We start from the raw sequence: 25345 nt of genomic DNA, 5'->3' as shown, positions 1-25345 counted from the left end.
AAAACAACTGTAGAGGTACTTTGGAGACAGACATAGAACTTTTAATATTTCATTATATATTTTATGTCAACCATTAACTGTGTACATATAGAGGTGCAATTATTCTTCTTAATTTAGTTTTTTAAGTCTCTAAAAATATCATACCTTCTAAATATCACTTGGAATTACAAGATATTTTAGGTTTGTTTCCCGTCATATACAATTATCTAGTTCTTGGGAGCTAATTGATAGTTTGCGAGAGGCAGAGCAAACACAACAAAGTGCAACTAAATACTTCTGACAATATAAATGAAATGTGCAGTTAAATGTAGGTATCAAATACAGTTCATGTGTTACTATGTTTCACTAATGGTCTCACTTGACTGCTAAAGACAGCAAAAGCTTAAACATGCAATGATCTACATTGATGTTGACTTGTAAAAAATCAAAATGGAGTAATATTCTTATTAAATATGTATGTTTTTTTTTTTTTCTAAAGTCACATATTTCTTTTTTCTATGCAATGCATGACATGCATTCATGGCAGTAAAGTAAAATGCGCATGCCTCAGCAGCCAAAACAACAAATTCCTTGCTCCGTTGGTTCAGGGATAGACTGAAATACCGTATTGTTGGTTTAGGTCTTTTTTTGATTTGTATCAAAATTTGCCATTAATATTTAAATGAAACATGATTGTTAGTGTGTGGGTTTGTATTTCATTAATTAGTGGTTTATTTATTTCATAATATAATTCTTTTTTTATATATTTCTGTCTGGCATTAAAATCAGTCTGTAATTAAAAATAATTAATCTAATCTCTTAACTAGGCTTTATGTCTATCATAAGGTTGGACATAATATTAATACACAATAAAAAATATAATAACTTGGCAGTTTATATTAAATCTCATAAGGTGCTCTGAACAGCAACTTATGTAATGTTAACTATTACAGTTATTTTATGTCACTGACTGAGCACATTGCTAAATTCTATATCTACATAAATCCTCTTAAATGTAACTGACGAAATATTAATGTAAAAATAAGATGGAAGACGGTGAAAAATGAAATTGTTGTGCCCTTTTTCCTCACTTGTGGAGAAGGTAGTATTGAATGCATCATTTTCACATGTAAAAAACTTAAGACATTCAAAGAAAGAAGTAAAAACAGAAAAGGGAGATGGGTAATGACTTTTTCGAGAAGAGTCTTGTTAATGAGTTTAGCTGCATTTGTGCTCTCCATGCTGTGACAAATCACAATGAACCCGTTTTCATGATCATAAAAATCTAATAACTGTGAATAATGATATAATCTCATCATCTGGTCTGACTGTTCTATGCACTGCTGAAATGAGATCATCTAAATACTAACTACAAATCAGGCTTCCTGCTATTTTCAAACACCTGGTTTTCTTTTGATTAATATGACCACGATAGGCCTCCAAGACAAGAGTCATACTGGTGTTGTCCTTTGTTTATACATCAGGAGAAGAAAGCAGTGGTAGCTTTTAAATATAGCTACCAAGCTGCCCTTGATCTTGGTGTAATAAGGCTCTCACTTCTTTTATTCGTTCTTCAATTTTTCTTTTTTTTTGTTTTTTCTTTACACATGTAAAGGTACAGATGTAAAAGATACAAAAAAACCCCTAGATTTATGGGCATACACGGAAGAAGATTTTGTATCGGGAAGAAATCTAGGTCAGTTTGATTTATAAAAAAATCTGATAACTGCCACTATTTAATAAAACATTTGAGATTGTGCTGTTTTGCTTGCTGGTAACTCCAGAAATCAGATAATAATCAGATTTTTTGTGCATGTAAACTGGCTCAGTGTCTGGTAAACCAGAGAGCTGTTTTGTCAAATATTTAAAAGTGTAAGGAATGTTTTCGAATATACTCGGGCTATGACACAAGTAGACATTATTGAAGCTTGTAAACATTATCAGGTTGAGTCTCTAACTTGGTGTCATCCTTATGATGGCAAAATCCAGCTGCAGAAGAACAGTACACTTGTACTAACCTGTATCTATGCCGAGACAGGCACGATGTAAAAAGACATGGCTTTAAGGCGACTTAGAAATCACTATATTCAACCTATGTAAAACCAAAACAATTCAGCACATAAACTAGTAAAGTTTTAACTTTATCAGCTCTGCCTCCACAGACATCAAGTGTGTTCATATGTAGCTGTGGGTAGTTTTTAGACACATTTTCCCTAAAGCTTTGAAGTACAATGAAAATCACATGTTTTGAAACCATGAGAGTAAAAATGACATATTTGATTAAATCCATTCTTCAAAATATATTGTGAGTTGAATCTTATGTCATACTGCCCAGAGCTAGCCTGTCATATACAGTATTTTGGAATGAATATGGCATTTGCCAATATAACAGACACAAATGTTATTGACACTTACTGAGAGCTATGAAGTAATGCAGGTTCAGTGTTAGAATCCCTGACTGGTTGCAAGGAAAAAAAACACATTGCCTAAAGTCTCGCAAAACTACACACACATAAAGTCACATTCAGTCCACATAGCCATACAAAATCTCACTTGAGTGTATTAGACAGACACACACACGTACAGAGAGGACGTCTGCATCTGTGGGCAATGGTTGAAGAAGTGGTTACTAGTGTCTTCATGAGAGGGTGCGCATGTCTGAAAGAAAACAGAGAACAAGAATATTTTAACTGGTAATAACTATATGTACAGTAACTGCATGCCCTAATAAATGGACCTTTCAAGAGATAAAACCAGGTTGTGGATAGATCTGGGGCACAGCGTACAAAGAGGCACATGCATTTTTCACATTCGAACAATTATAGTACATACATTTATTTTTACAACCTCTGTGGGACTTGCAACTTTTCTTCATTTATAGTTGCACCAAGTTTTTATTCTGTTCATAACGGGATCCTTTAAATGCATGGCTAAATTATTTTCTCTTACCAAGTAGCATGCAGGGAATAGTAACACTAATGCTAAAGCTCCTGACATAGCGGTGTCATGTTATTCTGCTTTGATTAGTAATGACATTGATCTTAAGAATAGTAATGATAGTTCCATTTCTTTAATAAAGCTGTGCTTTAGAAAATGTTTTGGAAAGTACATAAATGTTAAAGTAAATAAGCGTTCAAATAACATGATCAGGTAATTACCAGATGAGGTGTTGAGAATGGAAGCTCCAGAAAGTTTGGTTCAGTCAAACGATCCAGTTATGGTTGTCTGTAAGAAAGTAGAGGAAGGGTCAGACAATGAAAGTTGCAGTTGGTTCTTAATTAACTGTATTGATTTCCAGTGGTCTGTAAAGAATTCCTTTATTGTCTATAATGACAATAGGCTGAAAGCAAAAAAAATCTTAGCTGTAACGCTTGCTGCAGTGATTAGTGCAGAAGCATATTGTGTCATCAACAAAGTGCTATAACCATTTCTACCATTTCATGCCTCTGAAGATGGACCTGCTTCTCATCTTATCCCTGCAGTTTTCCTGTTTATTCAAACTGCAGCATTCATGCAGCAAGCATGGGGTGACACAACTCATCAGGTGGATGCGTGGCTAAACTGACATTAGCATGCTTTGCACAGAGTCTATTGTGATGGCAGTTTTGACAGATGCCTTCATTTGTGAACTGGAGAACCACCAGTGTAAACTAAAATGACAGGGGCCAACCATATAAACTGTTTGATCTTGTGAGATGATTTAGCTTTTTGACTGAGTATTTGGGAGGTTTGGGACAGAGTCCTTACTTGGTGCCCTCTTCTGCCACAGCTTCAGCTTCAAGTTTCCCCTCCTCTTCCATCTTTTCCTCTGAAATCAGTTCTTGCTTCCGGTGTCGGCGAAGACATTTCACCACTACCATGGAAAGGATCAGTAGAGCTAATGCCCCACCCACTGATGCTCCAATAGCAACTGCAATAGTTGAATCTCTCGGAGGGGGAACTGAGAAAAAGGCAAAGAGGGGGTCAAGCATTTAGTTGAGAAAAAAAAAAAAAAAAACTAAAGCAATGCTGGCTAAAAGCTGTGCTGGGCCGATTAAACAGAGTGGAAAAAGTAAAGTGCTACGGAGTTTGCCCATGTGCATAAGTGTGTGTGTATGTGGAGGAGAAAAATAAATGCAAAGAAACCAAGTTTCACCTTCTGCATGTCATTAATAAATAAAAAGCTGACTCATCACAAGTGCATCCACATGCTCATGGAAAAACACACACCCAGTGTCACACAGAAAATATTTTACGCATGCTTATCACATAAAATGTATGCTTTGTCAAAGCAGGGCCAGTGTTTTGATGCATTTACAGCTGTACAATGCAGCAAAATCTGTATTTTTCGGAAGATTTTCTAAAAAAGTACCTTGTCTTTTAGTACAAATGTGAGTTTTGTGAAAATTACTGAGTGTATCCTCAAATCAAGGCTAATGGTTTATAGAGATGTTAATTGTATTTTTTTTAGAAAATATTTGCAACTTACGTTCAGTGACAACATTGAGTTGAATGATTCCATGTCCCTGAATGCGGTCTGGGGGATTTTTCACATAGCAGTTGTAAATCCCCTGATCCTCCAGTTGAACGTCTGATAGAGTGATTGACAGGTCATTCTTTTCCAGATTTCCTGTAAACATGACTCTTTCTCCAAACCGGTCTGAAGGCAGTGGCACCATTCCTTTTTTCCTAAAGTAAGTCATAAACTAAGGAGAGATAATAAAAAAGATGAAAACTGGCTATGACCTTGAAGATTAATATTTTGAATTTTAAATGTCACAAGGACCATCCATGTTACCATTTCCTCCGTGTCATTAACTGATTCCTGATAGGTCCAATTCATAGCAAACTTGGTGAGGTCAATTTTATAGCAGGAAGTGAACGTGCAGGGAATTGTGACAGTTGTTCCATTAAGTGCATTAATGTTACTGGCCACAAGAACATCCATACTTGAACAACCTGCAAACCAAAAAAAACATTGTTATTAATACTGGGAATCGTGCATAAAATCTGTTTAGCTTAATCTATATTTGTGTTATATTTTTATATCAAGATAATCAGTGTGAAAGTGACTATTGTTTTAGTTTTTTTTCTCTTTCGGCACTTAACTCCTCTTTAACCGTTTGTGCCACTTCAGCCATTCAAATATTAATCTTTTTGGTACATTCAGGAGAATTAAGCAATGACTTTTGTCATGGCAAACATTAGTAGTTTTTGAGATATTCAGCGTTTTGTAAGAATAACTTGTGATTGGATGACAAGCCTTCAAAGCAAATGCGGATTGAACACTGAAAAAAATCAGCTCGGCCATTAGTCAGTTTTTGCATAATGAGCTGCAAACAGCTTTAACAGGGATTAGAGGTCTGCACCTGTTTGCAGTGTTCAGTTCATGGTAGCCCTCTTAATACTGACACCCTTCTGTCTGTACCTCTGTGGAAGTGTCTCATAACAGTTACGTACACATGAAGAAGTTCCTACATATCTTTGTCCATGCTGGTTTGAAACCAGCAAGTTTAAAAAAAATTCATGGTGGTATTTCATGTTTATTGAAGCTGCTTCCATTCACGCTGTGTCAAGTTGCATGATTGTGCTAATTGCTCCCAACTGGGTGCTGCAGCAGAGTCTGTTTGTTACTGTTGTAAACATCAGCATAGTTAGTATCAGCAAAGACTTTTGCAACTTATTTAAAAAACTAAAGGGGGGTAACCCTGTTGAATCAATCAGCTCAGTCGTAGCCTCTTAGCGTAAGAGTCTTAGGCATTGGTAGGTGGAGCTTCCCAGCATGCCTTGCAGGTTCTCTTTCTTTTTTAACCAGTTTCCAATGTCCAGTACATTGCAGCCATATAAGACTGACTACTCTCAGTTTATACCTCTGTGGCAGGGTCTCACAACAGCTATGTACAAATAGAGATGCTCCTACATCTAACTCTGAACTGTGCTGCTTTGAAACCAGTGAGTTTTACATAATTTAATGGTGGAACTTCACTTTTTTATTAAAGCTGCTTCCATTCCCACTGGATAAGGTTACATGATGTTTTTTTTTTTTAATTTGAAATAATAATTCGGAATTAAATAATTTGGAATTAACGTATTCTCCTATGAGTTTACACAAAAATAATAATTCTGAATGAACATTTACATGAAACACGTCCTTACTCAATTCCTCTTTGGAGCGGTTGGTTGGAAAGGATTCTAATTGGACAGAGGGTGCACATGACATTTGACGTATACCAGAAATAAACAAAGCTGGCTCTCTGCTTCTCGTCATTTCAGTCGTAACTTGTAAAAACTACATAATAAGTACTAGTTTCGCTGCTATTTTTATTATAAATTTGAATCACCAGCTCATCACGAGCATACTACTTCACTTTTTGCAGCAACTGAGAAGGAGACAAAAGATAGACCACTGAATACAGGAGGCAAAACAAAGCGTGACAGGACAAGCGCGCATGCACAGAATGACAAGAATCAATTTAGAGCTGAATTAAGGTTTACATGACAGAGTAATTTTAAAGATCTGAATTAAAATGTGAATGAACCAGCCACATACATTGGAATTGAGTTTAAATCCGAATAGAAATTTGCATTAGGAATTAAGTGTTTACATGGTCAATTTTCATCTGTTTAAAGCGGAATTAACTTTTATTCTATTATTTTTTATCTGAATGTTAGGGCCTAGAGGTCAAATAGGCCGTGGGCCAGAGAAGAGTGTTTAAGCCTTGATGGTAGATCTGCCCTACAACTGTTGTGACATCATGCCTGCTGCCAATTCTTAAGAAATTCTTAGTTTGTAACACTTAAATATTTGTAGTTCTTTTACCTAATATGTCTAAACAACTGACCACCTTTAGTATCCAGTACATCATGGTCTGACTTTGTTGTCTTTTTTTTGCAACACTTTGGCATACTATTCCTTCCTACTCATGAAAAGCGCTCCCTTACATCGCCACTTGGCCTAGTGTTAATGAGACTATTGCTTTGGAAGTCATTAATTCAAATTCCACAAGTGACATTTACCTAATACTTCTGCTCAATACCACTTCCCACCTCCTTCCTCTTTTTAATCTTTAAGAAAGCATTCGTTCCTCTCACTGCATTTTTATCACTTCATTTTTCATTCTTTCAATTTATTTCATACTTTATCTGATTTGAAAGAATACTGCCCGTCTGCTAGGTGCTGGAATGGGTTGCTGCAGTGTCCTCTGTCAGAAGGAGATACATCCAGAGATGTTTTATGTATAAAATGGTTATTCACTGTACAATGGTGGTGATAATAAGATTTCGCTGTGCTTTCTACACACCAAAACTATCATATCATAATGAAATTACAATTCCACACCATAAATTCAAAAAATTAAAAATGCTCCCTTAAATTGCCACTAGATTACCCTAAAACTATCTAAACATCATGCTGCTCACTAATCCATGACAAATTCATCTTACGTTTCACCACTTGAAAATTAACAGGTTTTTCTACTAATTTCAGTGACATCTTCAGCTTTTTTGCATTATACATCAGTAATTACACATTATCGCATTCACACTTGCTGTTATGTAATAACAGCATGATTCTAGAAATTAAATAGCATTAGATTTTAAATCTAAATTTATAGAAATAACAGTACAATCTAGACAGTCTTTAGTACATTTATAAGAGAGTTAAATCTAAACAAGGAAAAAATAAATGTTTCACTCAACTGAAATTAAAGAAACACTTTTTTTTTCAATTTCATTAAACATGCCTTGGCAGGAATCTTGTTAAATGTCAAATTTTCAAGTTTAAGCGAAGTCACTGATCATCTATGGTAATACCAAAATTGATTGGTTAACAATTGCTGACTTTGTAAGATTTATAGCTCCAGTGAAGTCATGGGCAATAAATCTAGTTCAGACCTCTGACAAACAACACAGTCCATCATTTAGCTCCATCATACAACCGGTACTTACTGTACAGTGTATATGACTTTTGGAGGAATCTAGGCTTAACCATCAGTGACATGATTAAAAAATTAAAACCAATAACCTGAAAACCTCTGCAATTTCAACTGCTGGAAGGACTACAAGAAAGACAAATAAAAAAACTTGTTTGGCTTCAAAAGATCAGAAAAATGTAACACATTGGAGTGATGATGAAATATGTCACATTCCAACTGCACCTGCACATGACTCTATGGAAAAGTCATGAGAAGAAAACTTCCAGCAGCAATATTTTGACAATTCCAATCAGCTAATAAACAATCAACTGGACAATTCAGAAGAATTTGAGACAAACATTTTGTGAACTGGAAAAGTTCAAATAAAACTCTCTGAAAGTGTTTTGGTTTGGAAAGCAACAAACAAAAAAGGTGCACAATTTTATTGGGGGACACCTCTCAAACTCTTGAGCATGGGAGTAGATTGATCATGCTTTTATATGTTATATGTTATAGTCAACAGCATAATTGACTTTACTGGTGGAACAGTAAGAGGATAAATAGATGACTATGTAAACTTTACGTTATGATCCCAAAACATACAACTCAAAATGGCCAACCTCCAGAGGAATAAGTGGAAAGCTTTGCGATAGCCTTTATCTAACTGCACATAATGGAATCCAATCATTCTGTTGGTAGATTTTAGAAGACCAGTGCATGAACAATATCACAGAATTTAATCTGCGGTTAACAAAACTTTAGATGAAGCTATGTCTTATCGAGTTATTTTGCTTAAACTTCAGAAACAAAAGATGCCATCTTTAACCATATGTCGATCAGAAATCAGGTATTAACTCCCATAATTGTTCAAACTTAATAGCACTTTACCCAGGGCAGCTTGAAAACTTTTGCAGTTTTTCTACAGTATTGTAACTTCACAATTTACTTCATAAATGACAGGAAACCATTGTCTAGGTCCCACATGTTTCGTCCTGTTCTGAAACATTTTGTCAAAGCTTCAGCTTACACTCCCCAGATAGAAGGCCTTCTCAGCATCCAAGTGTGTGTTTGTGAGTGTGAGGGATGGGACTCTGCACCAATCTCTCCTCTGCAGTAGAGTGTTTCTGGCTCCCTTCCCACTGCTGCTGCACCACTCCACAGGCCTGCCTCTCTGCACCACACACACACACACACACACACACACACCCTTGTTGCACTTTCTACATCTCCACCCACGCCATATATATAATTTATGCACACATATACATACAATTTTCCATGCGCACACTCCACCAAATTCAAATGTGTGAATGCAGTGTAGGACCTGCTTCATGCTCTCTCACATACATGCATACACACCCCTTGTGAGGTGTGCGCAGTCAGCAGTGAGCTAACTCTGCTAACCATGCTATGTCCATGTTATCATGCAGACTAAATTATTTTTCCATGGTGCACACAGACATGCTTTCAAGTAGAGACCTCTGTTGGTGCCCCACACATGTAGACGTGTAAATGCTACAGACATATGTGCCTGGTTACCATGAGGCACACATAAATGTAGTGAGAAAAGGCTGTTTGGTACAGCTTCACGCTCCTGCTGACTCAGCAGTCCTGTGGATAGCGAGAAAGAGGGGCAGATGCAGAGACTTGCTACCAGATGAAATACTGCAGTGAAGCACCCCCATGTGACTCCTCCCCCTCTCTGCCCCTCCCTGTTCTTTCTTTCCTACCCCATCTTTGTCCACCTCCCTTACCTCCACTCATGCCTCTAAACCCCCACCCCCCAAACACCATCACCACCACCACATTACCATCCTCACTTTCTAGTACCCTATGCTTTGCTGTGGCTTACTCCACTGTTTTACTCAATTCTTCTCCTATATTACAAGGTCAGTACAGAAAAGGTAAAACAAGGGCAGATTAATGTCATTGTCTTTTCTTTGTGTAACGACAGTGTGTGTATTTTAATCAACGTTTTCCGTTTGATTTCTTTTTTAGCAGAAAACAAATATAATTACTGTAAAAAGGCAAACCCCGTCTGCCTGTGCTAGTAGTTATGTTTATGTTAGTTTTTTATGCTCATTTTGGATGATTTTAATGAAAAAGGTCAACCCGTTCTTTTCCCAGGGCATCAAATGTTGTTTTTTTTTCTAATCTGACAACTCTGAGTGATGCACAAGGTGTTCTTTAGTGTCTGTGTCCTGACAGGCTGGTGGATGCAATATTGTGGAGAGCACATTTCTGAATGTCACTCTGTAGTGTTTACAGTATGGATGAAGACACTTACCAGTTTGGGACGATTATCATTTTTTCACATCTTTGTTTTTGGTTGAACCCTCAGTCGGTTTGCTTTAAACTTATCAGTTGGTTTAATTTTTAATAATGTGTTTTTTTCAGGCACTAAAATGATTCCTTTGACCATCATCTTATCTGGATATTGTGAGATAAAATCTATTAGGATTAAAATTAATTACATCTAATTTTTGTATTTTTTCAATATCTAAACTAATCATTAGTGTAGACTGAGAGCCACGTTATTCAAGTGGCTTTTCAAACTAACATCTTGATTTTCTTTTTTATTTGTTTTTTTTTAAAAAGGGATGTATTTTTTATTTATTATTTTTTCATATATTTTCTTCATATCTCTGCATAGAAAAGGAAAACATGTAAACTGAAAAAGCTTCCAAGCCTTCATTCTGAAACGACCTTTTAAATTATCTTTTTACTGTGGAACCAGCTGCTGCATGCTGTTAAAAAGGATTAGACTGATGTACTATATGTGTGAAGAACAAACCTTGAAGCCCTTTTACTGCATTAATTGATATTGTTTGAGTTAAAATAGTATGCAAAGTTTCTATCTATCTATCTATCTAGCTATCTATCTATCTATCTAGCTAGGTAGCTAGCTAGCTAGCCTGAAGGCATGTGTACTGTATGTACATTACTTTGCCATTTTGAAGCACTTTTCACAAGTCGTTGTAACATTTTTAAACTTATAGAGTTAAAATACCATGTTTAAGGCTGATGTCAAGATAAAGGTCATCTTCTCACAATTCACAGTATAATATGCTGAGCCATATAATAATAATATGAAATTTTAGTGCAGCCATGTACCATGTAGCCTATTTTGCCACCTCTTAAAAAATTCAGCTAATCTAATTTTTTTAAAAGGTTGTCACAAAATGAAAAAAAAAAAACAACAACAAAGAAAATATATCCAGCTATGCATTTAAAAAAGTAGAAAGTAGTACAAAAATATATGGCAATAAGTATGAAAATGTGGATTAGACCTTACAGATGAGAGATTTATTAAGTAGACTTTTATGTTGATGTTATGTAGGAATGTTTTTTAGTTTCAACAAGACAGATGGTGTGTAAAGAAATGAGTGTAAGAGTCTGCACTAAACGAATCACAGCTCAGTTTAGCATCTCCAAGTAAAACTTTATTAATCAACAAACAGTTAAGTCCCACTCTAAAAATGATTTAAAACTGCTTAAGAGCACAAAATCTGGTGCTAAGTATTGAGAGGATCTTTCAAATAAATAAGTCTTCGCAATCCTGACAGATCAATTTAACTTGGTGTTTATTCCCTCAATGATAATACCAGGTATAATTTCACTGTGGTTTCTGTGCTTTCTTTTTATTTGGTTGGGCAAGGCCTGCTGGTCAGGCAATTGTTTCTCTGGGCCAAAACATTATATACACTCGTGACTTGCAAGATTAGGTCAAGACATCTATTGTAATTCATTTACTGTCAACTTCATCTTCACATCTGAGTACTTAATTTTGACATGTACCCTTTAGGTGTGAGAAGCTGCAAATTAGAACTCACAAAAGAGCCTTGCTTGTTAAACCCAAGCAAGCTTCTTTTGTATTTTTGTCTCGTGATCCTTGTTAGATACATTTCATATGTCTGGGGTTGTCTCTAGTGCCCCCTGCCATAGAGAAGACATACTGCATCCTGCGCACTGCAGCAGCTGGAGGCCAGTACAGCTCATTGCAGGAAAAAAAAAGCAAGAAAGAAAAGACTGTTTCAGATTCTAGGGGGAGCTGCAGAAATCCAATGAGATGGTTAAAGCTTTCTGTCATTATGTCATCACTATGCTGGGAAATGACTGATTCTGAGAACTCTGTGAAATAACAAGTAAAAATGTTGCAGTGTCGGTCAGCACGATCTGTGTTGCTGCAGTATCAATGATATATGAACAACAAAGAAAAAAAAAACGAGAAAATCACAGACGGGAACATATTGTTCAGTTCGTTCTTCCAATTTCAATAATGACATAAGCGCTAGAACATACTAAACAACATGGAAACTATTGACCTCAGCAACATGGCTTAAAATGTATTGCCTCTTTCATGTCCTCTTATCCCCTCCACTTTCACCATTATGAATTATTGACAACCTTGTCTCCATGTGCTAGTCATAAAGTCTGACCACTTTAAAGTCCACTTTATCAACAGTAGGCTTTTTAAACCTTAAGATTTTAAAACCTTCAGACTTGGAGTGTCCCAGGGTTCACTCTAAGTTAATAATGTCGCAAATGTGAAAAAAGTCAGCAGTTGTGTTTGTTGTAGTTTTGGGAGCTGGTTGGTACTAACACTGTATAAATATCACAACTCAAAGAGGTACAGGCGATTTATACAAGAGTTACAGATTTGATCATCACAGGGATACAGTCACTATCTTCTGGATTATTTCTTATATGAGTCAATAAATTTAACCTAACTATGCCACATATTTTGCGATAATTTTAAGATAAGTCATTCTATTGTGTTCGTCTATGCAGCAGAATAAATGTAACACCAATCAGGTGCCTTTGGGGTACTGTATGATGAATGCAAATGTGAAACTGCAGCATGGATCTGTTATTTTTAGTGGAAAAAGATCAATTTGAATGGATTGTGATGTGACGTGTTAAGATACTATTGCAGAGAAGATAAGACTGCTGGGATTTTAGCTCAGGATCTCCTTGTATGCAGGCATGGAACTAACCACAATGTCTGTAGACACTTCTGATGTGCCACAACTCTTTTACATAATTTCATTTTTCTTGTTTTTCTTGTTTTTTTTTGAAGCTCAGATGTTACATTTCCGATGAACTCAACTCACATTTGCACATTTCTGTGTTATAATCCCACACCAACATGTTTGGTGCCTCCTTATTACAATCTGCTGCTGCCCTCTGGTGCTTCTCTGTGGAAGCTCTAATTCTGCAGTTGAGCTGCAGTAAAAACATCTTATGTTGACAAAACAGATTTGGCTTGGAATGAGTTAGTGATTAAAAGAACGACAAAAAATATATATAGATCTAACACTATCCAGTTTTCTTTTTTAGGTAAATATGATTGTTTCATTATTTCAAATAAATTTGAAATCAAAGAGAAGGACTAAGTGTTTGTAGCTAAGTATGTTTCTTTGTTTATTATATGATTCTTTCATTATTTCAAATAAATGAAATTATTGTATCAATTACTTTCATAACTATCCAGTTTTCTTTTTTAGGTGACTGTGAAGGTGAATGTGAAGGTATCAGACCTATCTACAATGCAATTAATACAATTTACTTTTATTAGATAATGAAAAGTGCACTTGTAAAGTTGAAATGATTAGGAACTAGGTCATTTTTTTTGCTATGTCTTCCATTTAGAAAAGGCTGCTCTTTGTAATCAAAGAGAAGGACTAAGTGTTTGTAGCTTAGTATGTTTCTTTATTTATTATATGATTCTTTCATTATTTCAAATAAATGAAATGATTGTATCAATTACTTTCATAACGTTTAATATTATCTCTCTGTTTTTCTCTTTTTGCATGGAGAGTGGGTCAGGAATGTTTCCTTGTCTTAAATTAACTGTATTTGTAGAAAAAATGGTCTAAACATAACTTGATGACAAAAACCACTTCAGGTGTTTACATCTCCATGCTTCCTAGTGTTTTCTAAATATTTTCTTACAGTGTGGGTGTTCCTGTGTAGACCTGTATATATTTAGTGTTTATTATTATTATTTTAGCCTCCAAAGATTTGGGTACATACATTTGAGAGGAGGGGGAGCTAGTGTGACATAAAAATGCTGAACTTAGACTTTCATGTTTCTCACGAAAGAACATTGCATCCTAGAGACTGCACTGTACAATAATTTAAAACAAAAGATCGTGACATTAAAAATAGTTTCCTAATATCTCATTCCTTGTAAATTAGCTCATCTATAATGACAGGGCCGCGCCTGAAATTCCATTGTTCACTCCAAAATCTGTAGCTAACCACTAATATTTTAGTTTAATTGTTTTACTTGGCCAAAATCCAAACTCAAAGATAAAGAGAATGAATGAATGAATGAATGAATGAATGAATGAATAATTTAAAACACTCAGACTCGCTCTAATGCATTTAAGTGCAGTAGAAATTAAACTGAGTAGAGTTAAAGGTTTCTGTTTTAGGAATTATTGACACCAAGTGGTACAAATATATTTGATCATTAGAGCCACTGTTACATATCTATCTGTGTCTAATCAGCATGGGAAATATGTGCAGAGTTGTGGGGTATGACAATTTAATGGAAACCCTCTGTTACCCTAAAAGACAGTACCGCTGACAGAACTCAGGACCAAGTAACTTGGATCCCAAGGTGATCTTTGAGCATCGTTATTGTTTATTTAGAGTTCCAACTTGGAAAACCTGATTACCTGAGTTGATGAGAAGTCTCTAAATGCATACAGGGAAAAACTAAATATCACATGGCTTCATCAAATGACATTAAAACTAATCCCATTCTACATATAAAAAGATTTGTGCTGCTACATCTTCACACTGACATCATGTTAATAACCATTTATAACATTAGTAGTTGTACTGTACTAGAAAAAAAATCTCTTCTAAACATCTGAGCCAAATTCCAAGGTTTTAAAAGGATGGCTAATTAAGAAACCTCTTTATAAGTATATGTGGGTGTGGACAGACCTTTCTGTCCTCCTCCTCCAGTGACCTGTCAATCACATGAAGTGCCACCTGGGGAGTCAAATTAGACTTCCACCAAAGTTAACAATAATCCTGCTTTGCACTGCAGTACTATGTACCAATAAACCTCCTTATTAATTTGTATTTGATCTTGCTAACCTCATTAGAAATTTCCCAATTACACCACTGTCCATCCAGATTGTGTAATGATGTTTTAAGGACGTCATTTCGTACTGAGTCTTTTGTCTTTCATCTTTTATGGGTATACACGTATTTACATAAGTTCGTAGTCTTATGAGCTTGTGTTAAAATCAAAAGCACATTATTAACAATCTATTAGTGTCCTATTCTGTTTATTAGTCAGCATTGGATGTCATAGCATCACAGAAACCTCGCATTATATGAACAGAGTTGGCAAATCTTTATTTGGATATTGTGCATCGTAATGTTCTAAAATGTCCTAAACCAGCACACATATGTTGCTGTCAAAAGGCCAAACAGGGACATTACGGTGTGAATAATCAATCCAAGAATAAAAGAAAAACAGGAATCAGTTTTTTTGTTTTTTGTTTTGTTTTTTTTACAGTGGACGATAACGACGTTTAAATGCGAGGCTTTGGCTGAAAGGTGGGGAAATATGGTTTAATAAGCAAACGACGTAATCTCATATTAGCCTACATCTAAACCCTCTCTCTGCGACTCCCACTTCTTCCTCCATCGTATAGCCCACTGACACAACAATTCGGATGCAAGTGAAGAATAAAATGAGGTGTTGTCCCATCGTGCCTCTGGTCGGTGTGTTAATGTATCAGATTGTGGATCGCTTTTGCAGTTAAATGTCTTACCCGAGAGCGAGAGCAGCAGCAGCAGCAGCGCGCTCGCCAGCTCAACGCCAGACCTCCTCTCCTGCGCGGGCGAAGACATTTTCTTCCCTTCTCCTTATTAAATAAAAAAAAAAAAAAATCAACAGCCAACCAAATAAAGAGGATGTATCCCTAGAAAAAGGGTAACAAAATAAAATTAAAGAGTAGAGGGTCTGGCTCTTGCTTTGTGCGTAATAATTCTAAAAACTGTATATTTTGTTTTAGAGGCAGGACATAGCTGGCAGTGTCTATAGCCTTATGACGGTTGATCTTATGGTTGTCGCTCTATTGGCGATGGAGAGCATGGCTGAAAACAGAGGACATCAGGTGGAAGGTGTCTCCTCCTATAGGGGAGATTTAAAACAGATTACTTGTCAAAAGTAACTGGTGCTGGTAACAATACATCAGGCAAAACAAACAAGCAAACCATTAAGAAAACGATTAACTGGAAAATGAAGGTGATGCAGACATTTTTATGTTTTAAATTTATTTTAGAATTGAAGAAAAAAAATCTTCTTAATTTAACCTGGCTTCACTTAGCCTGTTTACAGAAACACTGCTTGACATTTATTTTCATTATATATATATATATATATATATATATATATATATATATATATATATATATATATTTTGTTACAAATTAAGATAATTATTATTCTAAGAATTTTAAAAAAACGAAATAAAAAAAATACCCATGTATATATATGTATATACATATATATACACGGGTATATATATATATACCATATACATGTGTATATATATATATATATATATATATATATATATATATATATATATATATATATATATATATATATATATATAATAAACAGGTGATAAAAACACTTGGTGCTACCATGTGACTCATGGCTCATTAGGTAGGGTCGAGTATACTTTTTGCATTAGTAAACTACACAGTAGAGGATATTTTATTTCCAAATTGTCCTCTCCAGCACACCTGAAGGGCAATATCCCAGAGCACATTGAACCCCAGGAGAATAACGACCACCATTTACCACAACCAGCAGAATAAACACTAAGGTGAACTTCATGATCCTTGAGGGGATCCCTAAAAGCAAAATCAAGCTGCCATGCAGACACACAGAAAATTAAACAGAGCCCATCCCAACATTTCTCCTTTATTCCATCCCATCCTTCCTGGATTGTAGGTAGGAAAGAAGACAGTGAGAGATAAAAAGCAAATATCTGCTTCCTACTCATTTTACCCTACTATTTGTTTAAAGTGAAGAGTAAATATTACACAACTAGGGTGTGTATTTGGTGAGAACATGTCCAATAAAAGGGATGGAGATGAGTTGCAGATTGAATGCGGAAAATTGTGAATTATAATTCTTTGTACAGACTAATAATCTGCAATCTCAGCAAATTTGTGTTGTCAGATTTTAAGAATGAGGAGAGGAGAGTTCAGTCCAGTTCAGCTGGCTTTATTTTGTACCTGTAGGTAGATTTGTTGTACAGCAATTTCATGTTTGGTATCAAAGAAGACGGTAACAAAATATACACATGAACGGATGTTCTGAAATCTAAAATGGCTCGCAAAGTCAAAAATCAATAAATAGTTACATTAATAGATAAAAATAATTTAAAATCCTAAATTTTATTAAAGAGTACCGCTGCAGAGGGAACAACACTGCTCCTATGACGTTTCTGTCCTACAGAAAACCATTAAAAGTGAGAATGTGACTTGTTGCCAAGTCAGTAAGAGGAAGAAAGGATAGAAAAGAATTTGAAAATTTAAAGGGTGAAGAAGAACTTGGACTGATAACCGCTCTTTGGTTGTGAAAGCAGCACTGCTTACCACAGTTGGGCAAGATATATAGACTATAGGTAGACAGTAGAAAGCCTGTCAAAGCAAAATAGTTTTCATTTTGATACAATTCAGTATTGGAAACATTTTTTTATTTGATGTAAAAAATAAAAAATAAAATAAAAATCACATACAAAACGCATACAACCAGATGATGACGTCTATGACCTGATAGAAATGCAACATCTGATTTTCAAATAACTGACATAGCCTACTTTAAATAGTTAATTTTAAATAAAGTGAAATGAATAATATGCTGCAGTGCTGGGACTGAATTAAAAAAATTTTTAGTTTGGCCCTACAAAGCAAGTCAATGCAAACAACATAATTCCACAGTTCAGCATACTGGAAGATCTGGATGATTTTATTTGCAAGTTAGCTAAACACCTGGATGTACAAACTGATTGTTAGACATGTCTGGATTTTACAGGAAAGACATGAAAAACCTCCCAAAAATGTTTAAAATGTGCCCAAACATTTTAATACAGACACTGTATAACAACTTAGAAAGCTAATGACCAGCTCTGTTAAGTCATGTTTAAAGGATGTCACTTCCTGTCAGCCTGGAACTTTGCCAACACAGTCACACCACACAATGATGTGTGTTTGTGTGTGTTGCCCATTGGGCGTGTTATATCATTATCTTCTTGTTTACTTGAGTTGGCACCAGCTGCCTCAACAATTACACTCCGGTGGGTCAAACTTGTTTGTGTGTGCGCACACACATACTCACAGCGGAAATTTTTTCCACCTTCACCCATGTTGTTGACACTTGCTGGAGGTTGACACCTCTTGCTCCAGTTTGTTTGTTTACTCTAGCTTACTCACATGGGATTTGACAATTTATTTTCTTCATGGGATTCTTACTTTGTTTTGAAGAATATGCAAAGCTAAAATATTTAGCTTTATTTCTATTTTATCTAGAAGCAGTGCATCATTGAAAATGCTACCTATGGTTGATATATTCTAACCAACTGTGATCCTTAACATATAAACAGTTATGCTGAAAAATGCTAAAGTAACTACATACATGTCGCAACTTCCTTCATTAGGGTCCAGAATCTTTTGAAGATGTGGCTTCCTGAGGAGAACTGACCCTTCCAGCTCTCAAATAATTCTCCATAAGGCTGCTGTGGATGAGGTTAGATAATTCTGATGCAGTTTTTTGTTATTTTGACATTTTGTCTACACAGAACTGGTCTTTTGGGAGTTCAGAAGCATTTTAGTCTCTTCTAAAATACAATAGATGTGGTGTCAGAAATGGCTGGATCACAGAGTCAGAGATCAGATAGAAGCTAAAAGTGTGCACCCAAGAAATATTATTTAGTGAAAGAAGAAGCTAGCTGACAAACTGAATAGTAGGAGGGACAAGCGGGCAGAAAGAAAGATTATTCAGCTGATCTTGTGGGGGTTGTAGATGCAGGCTTGGCTCTTGTCAGGGATCTGAAGAAGTAGGTTCCAGAATCTTCTGCTTGGCTGCAACAGGTTTTCTACAGGAACAATATTCCCAAGTAGACCAGCATATGCAAAGTGGACACTTATTATATTCAAATGTACTTGACCAGATATACAGTATGTTGTGAATACAACGGTGCTGATGAGAGGAGGAGGGTGTATTTCTGTGGCAGTGCTGCAGCACCACTTACAGGCCTGGTGATATTACTGCAGCAGTTTCTCTGGAATTGTGTGGATGCCTTTCTGGAAATGTTTCCGTGGCTCACAGATTCTATTTTCTCCTAATTAAGCAATTATGAATTTTTATGAAACCTTTAATAATTCATAAAATTAGAAAAAGGAAAATACCTTTATGTCAAACTTCGAAATGAACAACTGAACTCAGAATCACCACAAACAAAGCCATCGGAAGACAAAGTCTTATATTCATGACACTAAAGTGACTCATAATTTTATTTTACATACTTGTCTCTCATTTAAACCAAAATGAGAGACAAAATGAGAGTGTGCAAAGCATGGAGAAATAAACACAATAAGCAGAATAAATACTGCAGTGGTACAGAATAGCATGCAATACTGTATGATTTGGTATTGAACTGATACCAAGTATATAAATGCCGAGTGTTGATGATACTAATACTGATACTGACACTTTTTAACCAGTAGGGTGAGAAATATATTACATAATGTAATATAATTTTAGTAATAATGCTTTGGTGATTCTTTTTTATTTAGGTTATTAATCTCCACTGCTCTTGGGGACTATAGGCCAAATAAAGAAAAGGTGAATTGGGTCGGTGGTCTGGGTCTGTCAGGGAGAAGGGTGAATTATTTCTTCTCTGTTTCTGTAACTCAGTTTTTTCCTTTTCATTATCTTTTATCTGCTTATATAAAATGACTGTGTTACCACTGCAGATTATACAGCTTGGCGTTGTTTCATTTGCTGCCTAACCTATCTCCACATTGCTCCTTTTCCTTTCTGACACTTTTCTGCTCTGTCACAGTGCTGCTTGCGTGAGTGCTGCTGGCCAGTATCAGTCTAATAACTCGTTTAACTGGTGCAGCTGAGTTAGGTGATGGTACAGCATCCAAATACAATAGAGGGGCAGGAGACGGAAAAGGAGACCACCCAGCATTGTGATGGGAGCAGCATTTCAGACAGCTTCTCTGATAAAATGCAGCAGTACTACAGATACAGACACAACTCAAGTATCTGTTTTGTTTGCAATTACAATTACTCAAGATTAATTCATCACAAAACCTGCCATAATTAGATGTTGTTTTTTTTTTTTGTTCGGTGACCTATGCAACAGCAACCCTGTTACCACTGAAGACAAAATACACTTGACTCATTTCATGTTTATGTGCTGTATGTTGACTTTGTTGATGATACATCCAAGAAGGTCTGTTAATCTTTTTAAAGCTGAAGACATGAAACAAATGATACCGTTCATCCATCCATCCATTTTCTGCCACTTATCTGGGGTTTGTTTGTGGGGGCTGCAGGGAAGCCCAGACTTCCTTCTCCCCAGCCACATTCGCCAGCTCCTTGGGGGAGATTCTGAGGTGTTTCCACGGCAGCTGAGAGATATAATCCCTCCAGCATGTTTTGGGTCTCCTCCCACAGGGATTTGCATGGGACACCTCACCAGGGAGGCATCCAGGAGACACCCAGATGCCAGAGCCACCTCATCTGGCTCCTCTCGATGCAGATGAGAAGCAGCTCTCCTCTGATTTCCTCCTGGATGATCGAGCTTCTCACACTATAATGTGATGTCACTGTTTATGCATTAAATCCTACAATTACTTTTTGATTGTAGTGAAAATTCTTCTGTATAGATTTCAGTGATAAATCCACTACTTGCCTTTGACTTTCTACATGGATTCATGTGTCTTTATGACCATGACTGGATTTTATAATTATATATTATGTTAATCTTGACAGTTAATTGCTATCTGCCGTTATATATTATTTCAGGTTCTACCTTTTAAAATTTTGATGTATGACATTGCCAATGGGTTCATTTTTTAGAAGCAGCAATATTTTATTACTTGAATGTGAAAATTTTTCAACGTTTGAGACTTTGTTCTTTTGCTATTTCAAGCTATTTTACAGTTGAATATTAAGGTTTTTTTTTTCAAACACTTTTCTGAAGAGTTGTATCTTGGTTCCATTATCTGATTGCTAATCCATGTGCCCATTTGTTTTCAATTTCTCAAATATCTGTAAACATGTTAATTAATCTCAGTTCAATGATTTATGCATTTCTATGCCTGCTAATATTTTTACTACCTTACATTTGAACATTAGAAGTTTGTTGAGAAAATATGATGATTACATTACCTGACATTACCTGTCATCACTTAAACATGGGTTTTCTGTTTTTGCTTTATCTAAATCATGGCTCTCAGACAACTCAAAAGATATGTTTAAATGACCAAACTATGCTGCAGTTCATCGTGTAAGAGGTAACAGATCTGGAGGGAGAGTATCTTTGTTCATGCTAATTATGATACAAAAATAAGGGATGACTTCTCTTTGAAAACAGAGAGGGCTGATGTTGAATCTCTTTTTCTATAGTTTTCTAATTCTTTTCTTGGAAAACAATGTTTGCTGGCGTTATTTATCAACCATCTTCTTCTGTTATCAGAGATTTTAATGAGAGTTTGTCCTCTTTGCTTGACCTTATAAACCACAAGAGAAAGTCTGGCTATATCTTGGGGGACTTCATTATAATCATCTCAAACATAATTCTGAAGCATGTATCGGGGATTTTCTAAACATACTTTTTTCCTCTTATTCATAAACCTACTCATTTAAATAGAAATTCAGCAACCTTAATTGATAACATGCTAACCAAATCCTTGTCTGAAAGCATGACATCTGGTATTTTGTATTCTTATTTGTCTGACCATTGTCCTATTTTTCCAATTCTCATCGATAAATGCTAATGGAGCAAATAGAGCAGAAAAAAAACAAAGAAAGTATTATATAAAAGAAATATTAGTCAGAAAACTATTGGTAAAGTTAAAGACATGCTTCCTGGGGCCTTATGGGATAATCTATATGAGGAAAATAAAGTTGAATTGGCACATTAAAAGTTCATGAGAGTCTTTCTTTAGGCAAAAGGCAGGGTACACCCTGGACAGCTCGCCAGTTCATCGCAGACCTAAAGATTTGAAAACTGCTAAAGTTATTCCCCTATTCAAAGCCGATGATCAATCTTATGTTAACAATTACAGACCCATATCTATTATACCATGTTTTTCAAAGATATCAGAAGAATTTGTTTAAATAGGATTATGTCTCATTTAGACTGTAGTGCAATTCTTAATAGTCAACAGTACGCTTTTTGTAAAAATCATTCCACTTATATGACTTTACTTAATTCAATTCAATTCAATTCAATTCAACTTTATTTATATAGCGTCAAATCACGGCAATGCCATCTCAAGACGCTTTACAGACAGAGGGGAAAACATAATGAAGGCCAATTCATAATAGCCTATATAAGGAAACCAACAGATTGAGTTGAGTCCAACTCAATCTCCCATCCTGAGCAAGCATACTGGCAACAGTGGGAAGGAAAAAACTCCCTTTTAACAGGAAGGAAACCTCCGGCAGAACCCGGCTCAAGGACAGGCAGCCATCTGCCTCTGCTGTGTGGGGGGAAGAGGACAGAAAGACAACAGACAACAGGAACTGCTACTCCCGGCCAAGGAGACCTGCTGAGACAGGAGACATACATGTTAATGATGCAACACTGTTAGGGGGGGAGGGGGGGGGGGTTAAGAGAGAGAGAAATGGAAAAAGAAAGAAGCTCAGTGTATCAGGAAATGTCCCTCAGCAATCTAAACCTATAACAGCATAACTAAGGGATGCTAACTATCCCTAGCTATAGGACTTATCAAAAAGATAAGTCTTCAGCCTAGTCTTAAAGGTGGGGAGGGTGTCTGCTTCCCTAACACTAACTGGGAGCTTATTCCATAAGAGAGGGGCCTGATAACCAAAGGCTCTGCCTCCTGCTCGGCTCTTTGAGACTCTAGGAACCACAAGTAAGCCTGCAGTCTGGGAACGAAGTACTCTGCTTGGTATATAAGGAACTATGAGGTCTTTGATATATAGTGGTGCTTGGTTGTGGAGGGCTTTATATGTAAGGAGAAAGATTTTAAATTCTATTCTAGATTCAACAGGCAGCCAATGAAGAGAGGCTAAAACTGCTTAATCTGGTTGACAAAGTTACAACTGCTCTTGAAAATAATGAATAATGAAAAAAAAAAAAAAAAAAAAAAAAAAAAAAAAAAAAAAGAAAATAATGAATTTACTTGTAAAATCTTTTAAGATTTCTCTAAAGCTTTTGATACTGTAAACCACAAAATAATATTAGCTAAATTACATAAATATGTCCTTAGGCGTGTTACCTGTAAATGATGATCAAATTATCTTTCCAATAGAACTCAGTTTGTTTCTGTGAAGGTTTGCTCTTCCAGCAGAGCTAATTTAGATTAATGGGTCCCACAGGGGTCCATTCTTGGACCTCTGTTGTTCCTTATTTATATATGACTTATTCAATGTTACAAATGTGCTTTCACCAATTATGTTTGCAGATGACTCCACCCTGGTTCTGTCTCACTCAAACTTATCACATTGAGTATGCAAATGCTGGTTTCGTTGCCTTTAAAGCATGGTTCAAATGAAACAAATTATCACTAAATATAAAAAATACTTCTCTCCTGTGTATCCATGTCTCAGATATTGCAATATGTTATGGGGAAGCGCTTTGCCTACAACTCTCAACAAAATGTTACTGCTTCAGAAATGCTTCGTTACAACAGTATCTGGATCAGAACCACACATTTCTTCTGCCCCTTTATTCCAGATATGCAAAATTTTGACAGTTTATGAAAGCAATACTTTTCAAATATGCATTTTTATTTATAATATTTTGTCAGTTGAGGTCAACGTTCCTAAATACTTCAATACATTTTTTAAAACAAACTCATGTATTCATTTATACAGGACCCACAAGTCTAAAGATCTTCATCCTCTTAAGTATCTTACTCGTCGAGGTCAATTTTTCCATTAGATTCAGGAGTACAACAGTTTGGAACAAACATTCTTATTTGCCAAGCCATTGTTCTTTCGTTAAAAATTTTAAAAGTCTTTTAAGAAATAATTTAATAATTAATGGAGCATATTAGCATCCCATTCAAATTGTTCTTTTATGCTTCATAGGAATAAATGTCATTGTTTCTTTTAATTGTTTAAATTGTTACCAGGTTTTAAATAAATAAAGTTGAATTGAAAATTAAATTGTTTGTTTGGTTTCTTTATGGAGGAGGCTTTAAATAAGCCGTTTTTTTTTTTTTTTGCTTCTTTCTGCACTGTATTCTTTTTTTTTTTTTTTTGTTTGGACTATCTGTGGCTTTGTTATTTTGTGCAAATAAAATAAATAAATAAATAAATAAATAGTTTATGTGATTAATCTACCTGTTCACAAAATATTTTGTTGAATAGGAACTCTTAGAGGAAGCTCTGCTTTATTTCTGGTGAGTCAAGTATACATGGTGTTGTATGTTTCTTCATTCTCTTTTCTGCTTTGCTTTACATTATTTCCACATTTTTCCCTTTGTTGATAAATAAATGTTCAAGTACTTGTAGTATTGATTTAGTGTATATTGCAGTGAACTTTTTGTATCATCTTTTGTCTCACCCAACATCTAAACACAACTCCAGCAAATTTCTGGTTGTGACAATGTGTCATCTAATGGAAAGATATCTTTCTAGGTTTCAGTAAAAAGTAATTCCAGTAATTGTGGACCTAATTTTCAGAAAGTGGTACAGAATGTAAGTATGAAAATGCTTTTCCTATTAAATTTGCTTAAACTTCACAATTTAATTAAATAATCGTTGAGAAAAGCAAATTCAAAGTATTAATTTACTTTATTTATCTATACAAATTTATTTACAAATTCTTAAGACACATTTTTTGATGCACTCGAACAAATCATCTGTGAAGTAACCTGCTGTTTTTCAGAGTTTTTGGGTTTGTCAACAGAAGAGAAATAAATGGCAATATGAGCAGTTTGGCATTGGCAAAGATGATTTGGCAAAATTTTATTACGTGCAATCCTGACAATCAGCTCTGTTGTTCATACCACAAATGGATTTTATTTAAAAACACGTGGCAGCATTTAAAAGGGAAATGAACATGCTCTTCAAAGAATAAGAAATTTTGCCAAGAAGCATTGTCAAAACAAAAAAAATGGAATCAACCTAACACAAATCCCTACGTTTCGCACCAAAGTTGTTTGCATGATACAGGAATTGTTAGAAAATAAAAAGTTTATATAACTACTCTAGT

At 35.5% G+C, this 25345-nt stretch overlaps 1 protein-coding gene across 1 annotated transcript; it reads right to left on the bottom strand.

Moving 5' to 3' along the window:
- Window positions 1-3722: 3722 nt before the first annotated feature.
- scn2b (sodium channel, voltage-gated, type II, beta) lies at window positions 3723-15752 on the bottom strand (the record flags this gene model as incomplete). Its single annotated transcript, XM_079247028.1, has 4 exons — window positions 3723-3919; window positions 4448-4664; window positions 4757-4917; window positions 15674-15752. The coding sequence occupies 4 exons, from the start codon at window positions 15750-15752 to the stop codon at window positions 3723-3725; spliced, it is 654 nt and encodes a 217-aa protein (XP_079103154.1).
- Window positions 15753-25345: the final 9593 nt, after the last annotated feature.

The sequence above is a fragment of the Telmatherina bonti genome, assembly GCF_933228915.1.
Source record: "Telmatherina bonti genome assembly, chromosome: 9".
In the NCBI taxonomy this organism is placed as follows: Eukaryota; Metazoa; Chordata; class Actinopteri; order Atheriniformes; family Telmatherinidae; genus Telmatherina; species Telmatherina bonti.
This window is presented reverse-complemented; position numbering and strand designations above follow the sequence as displayed.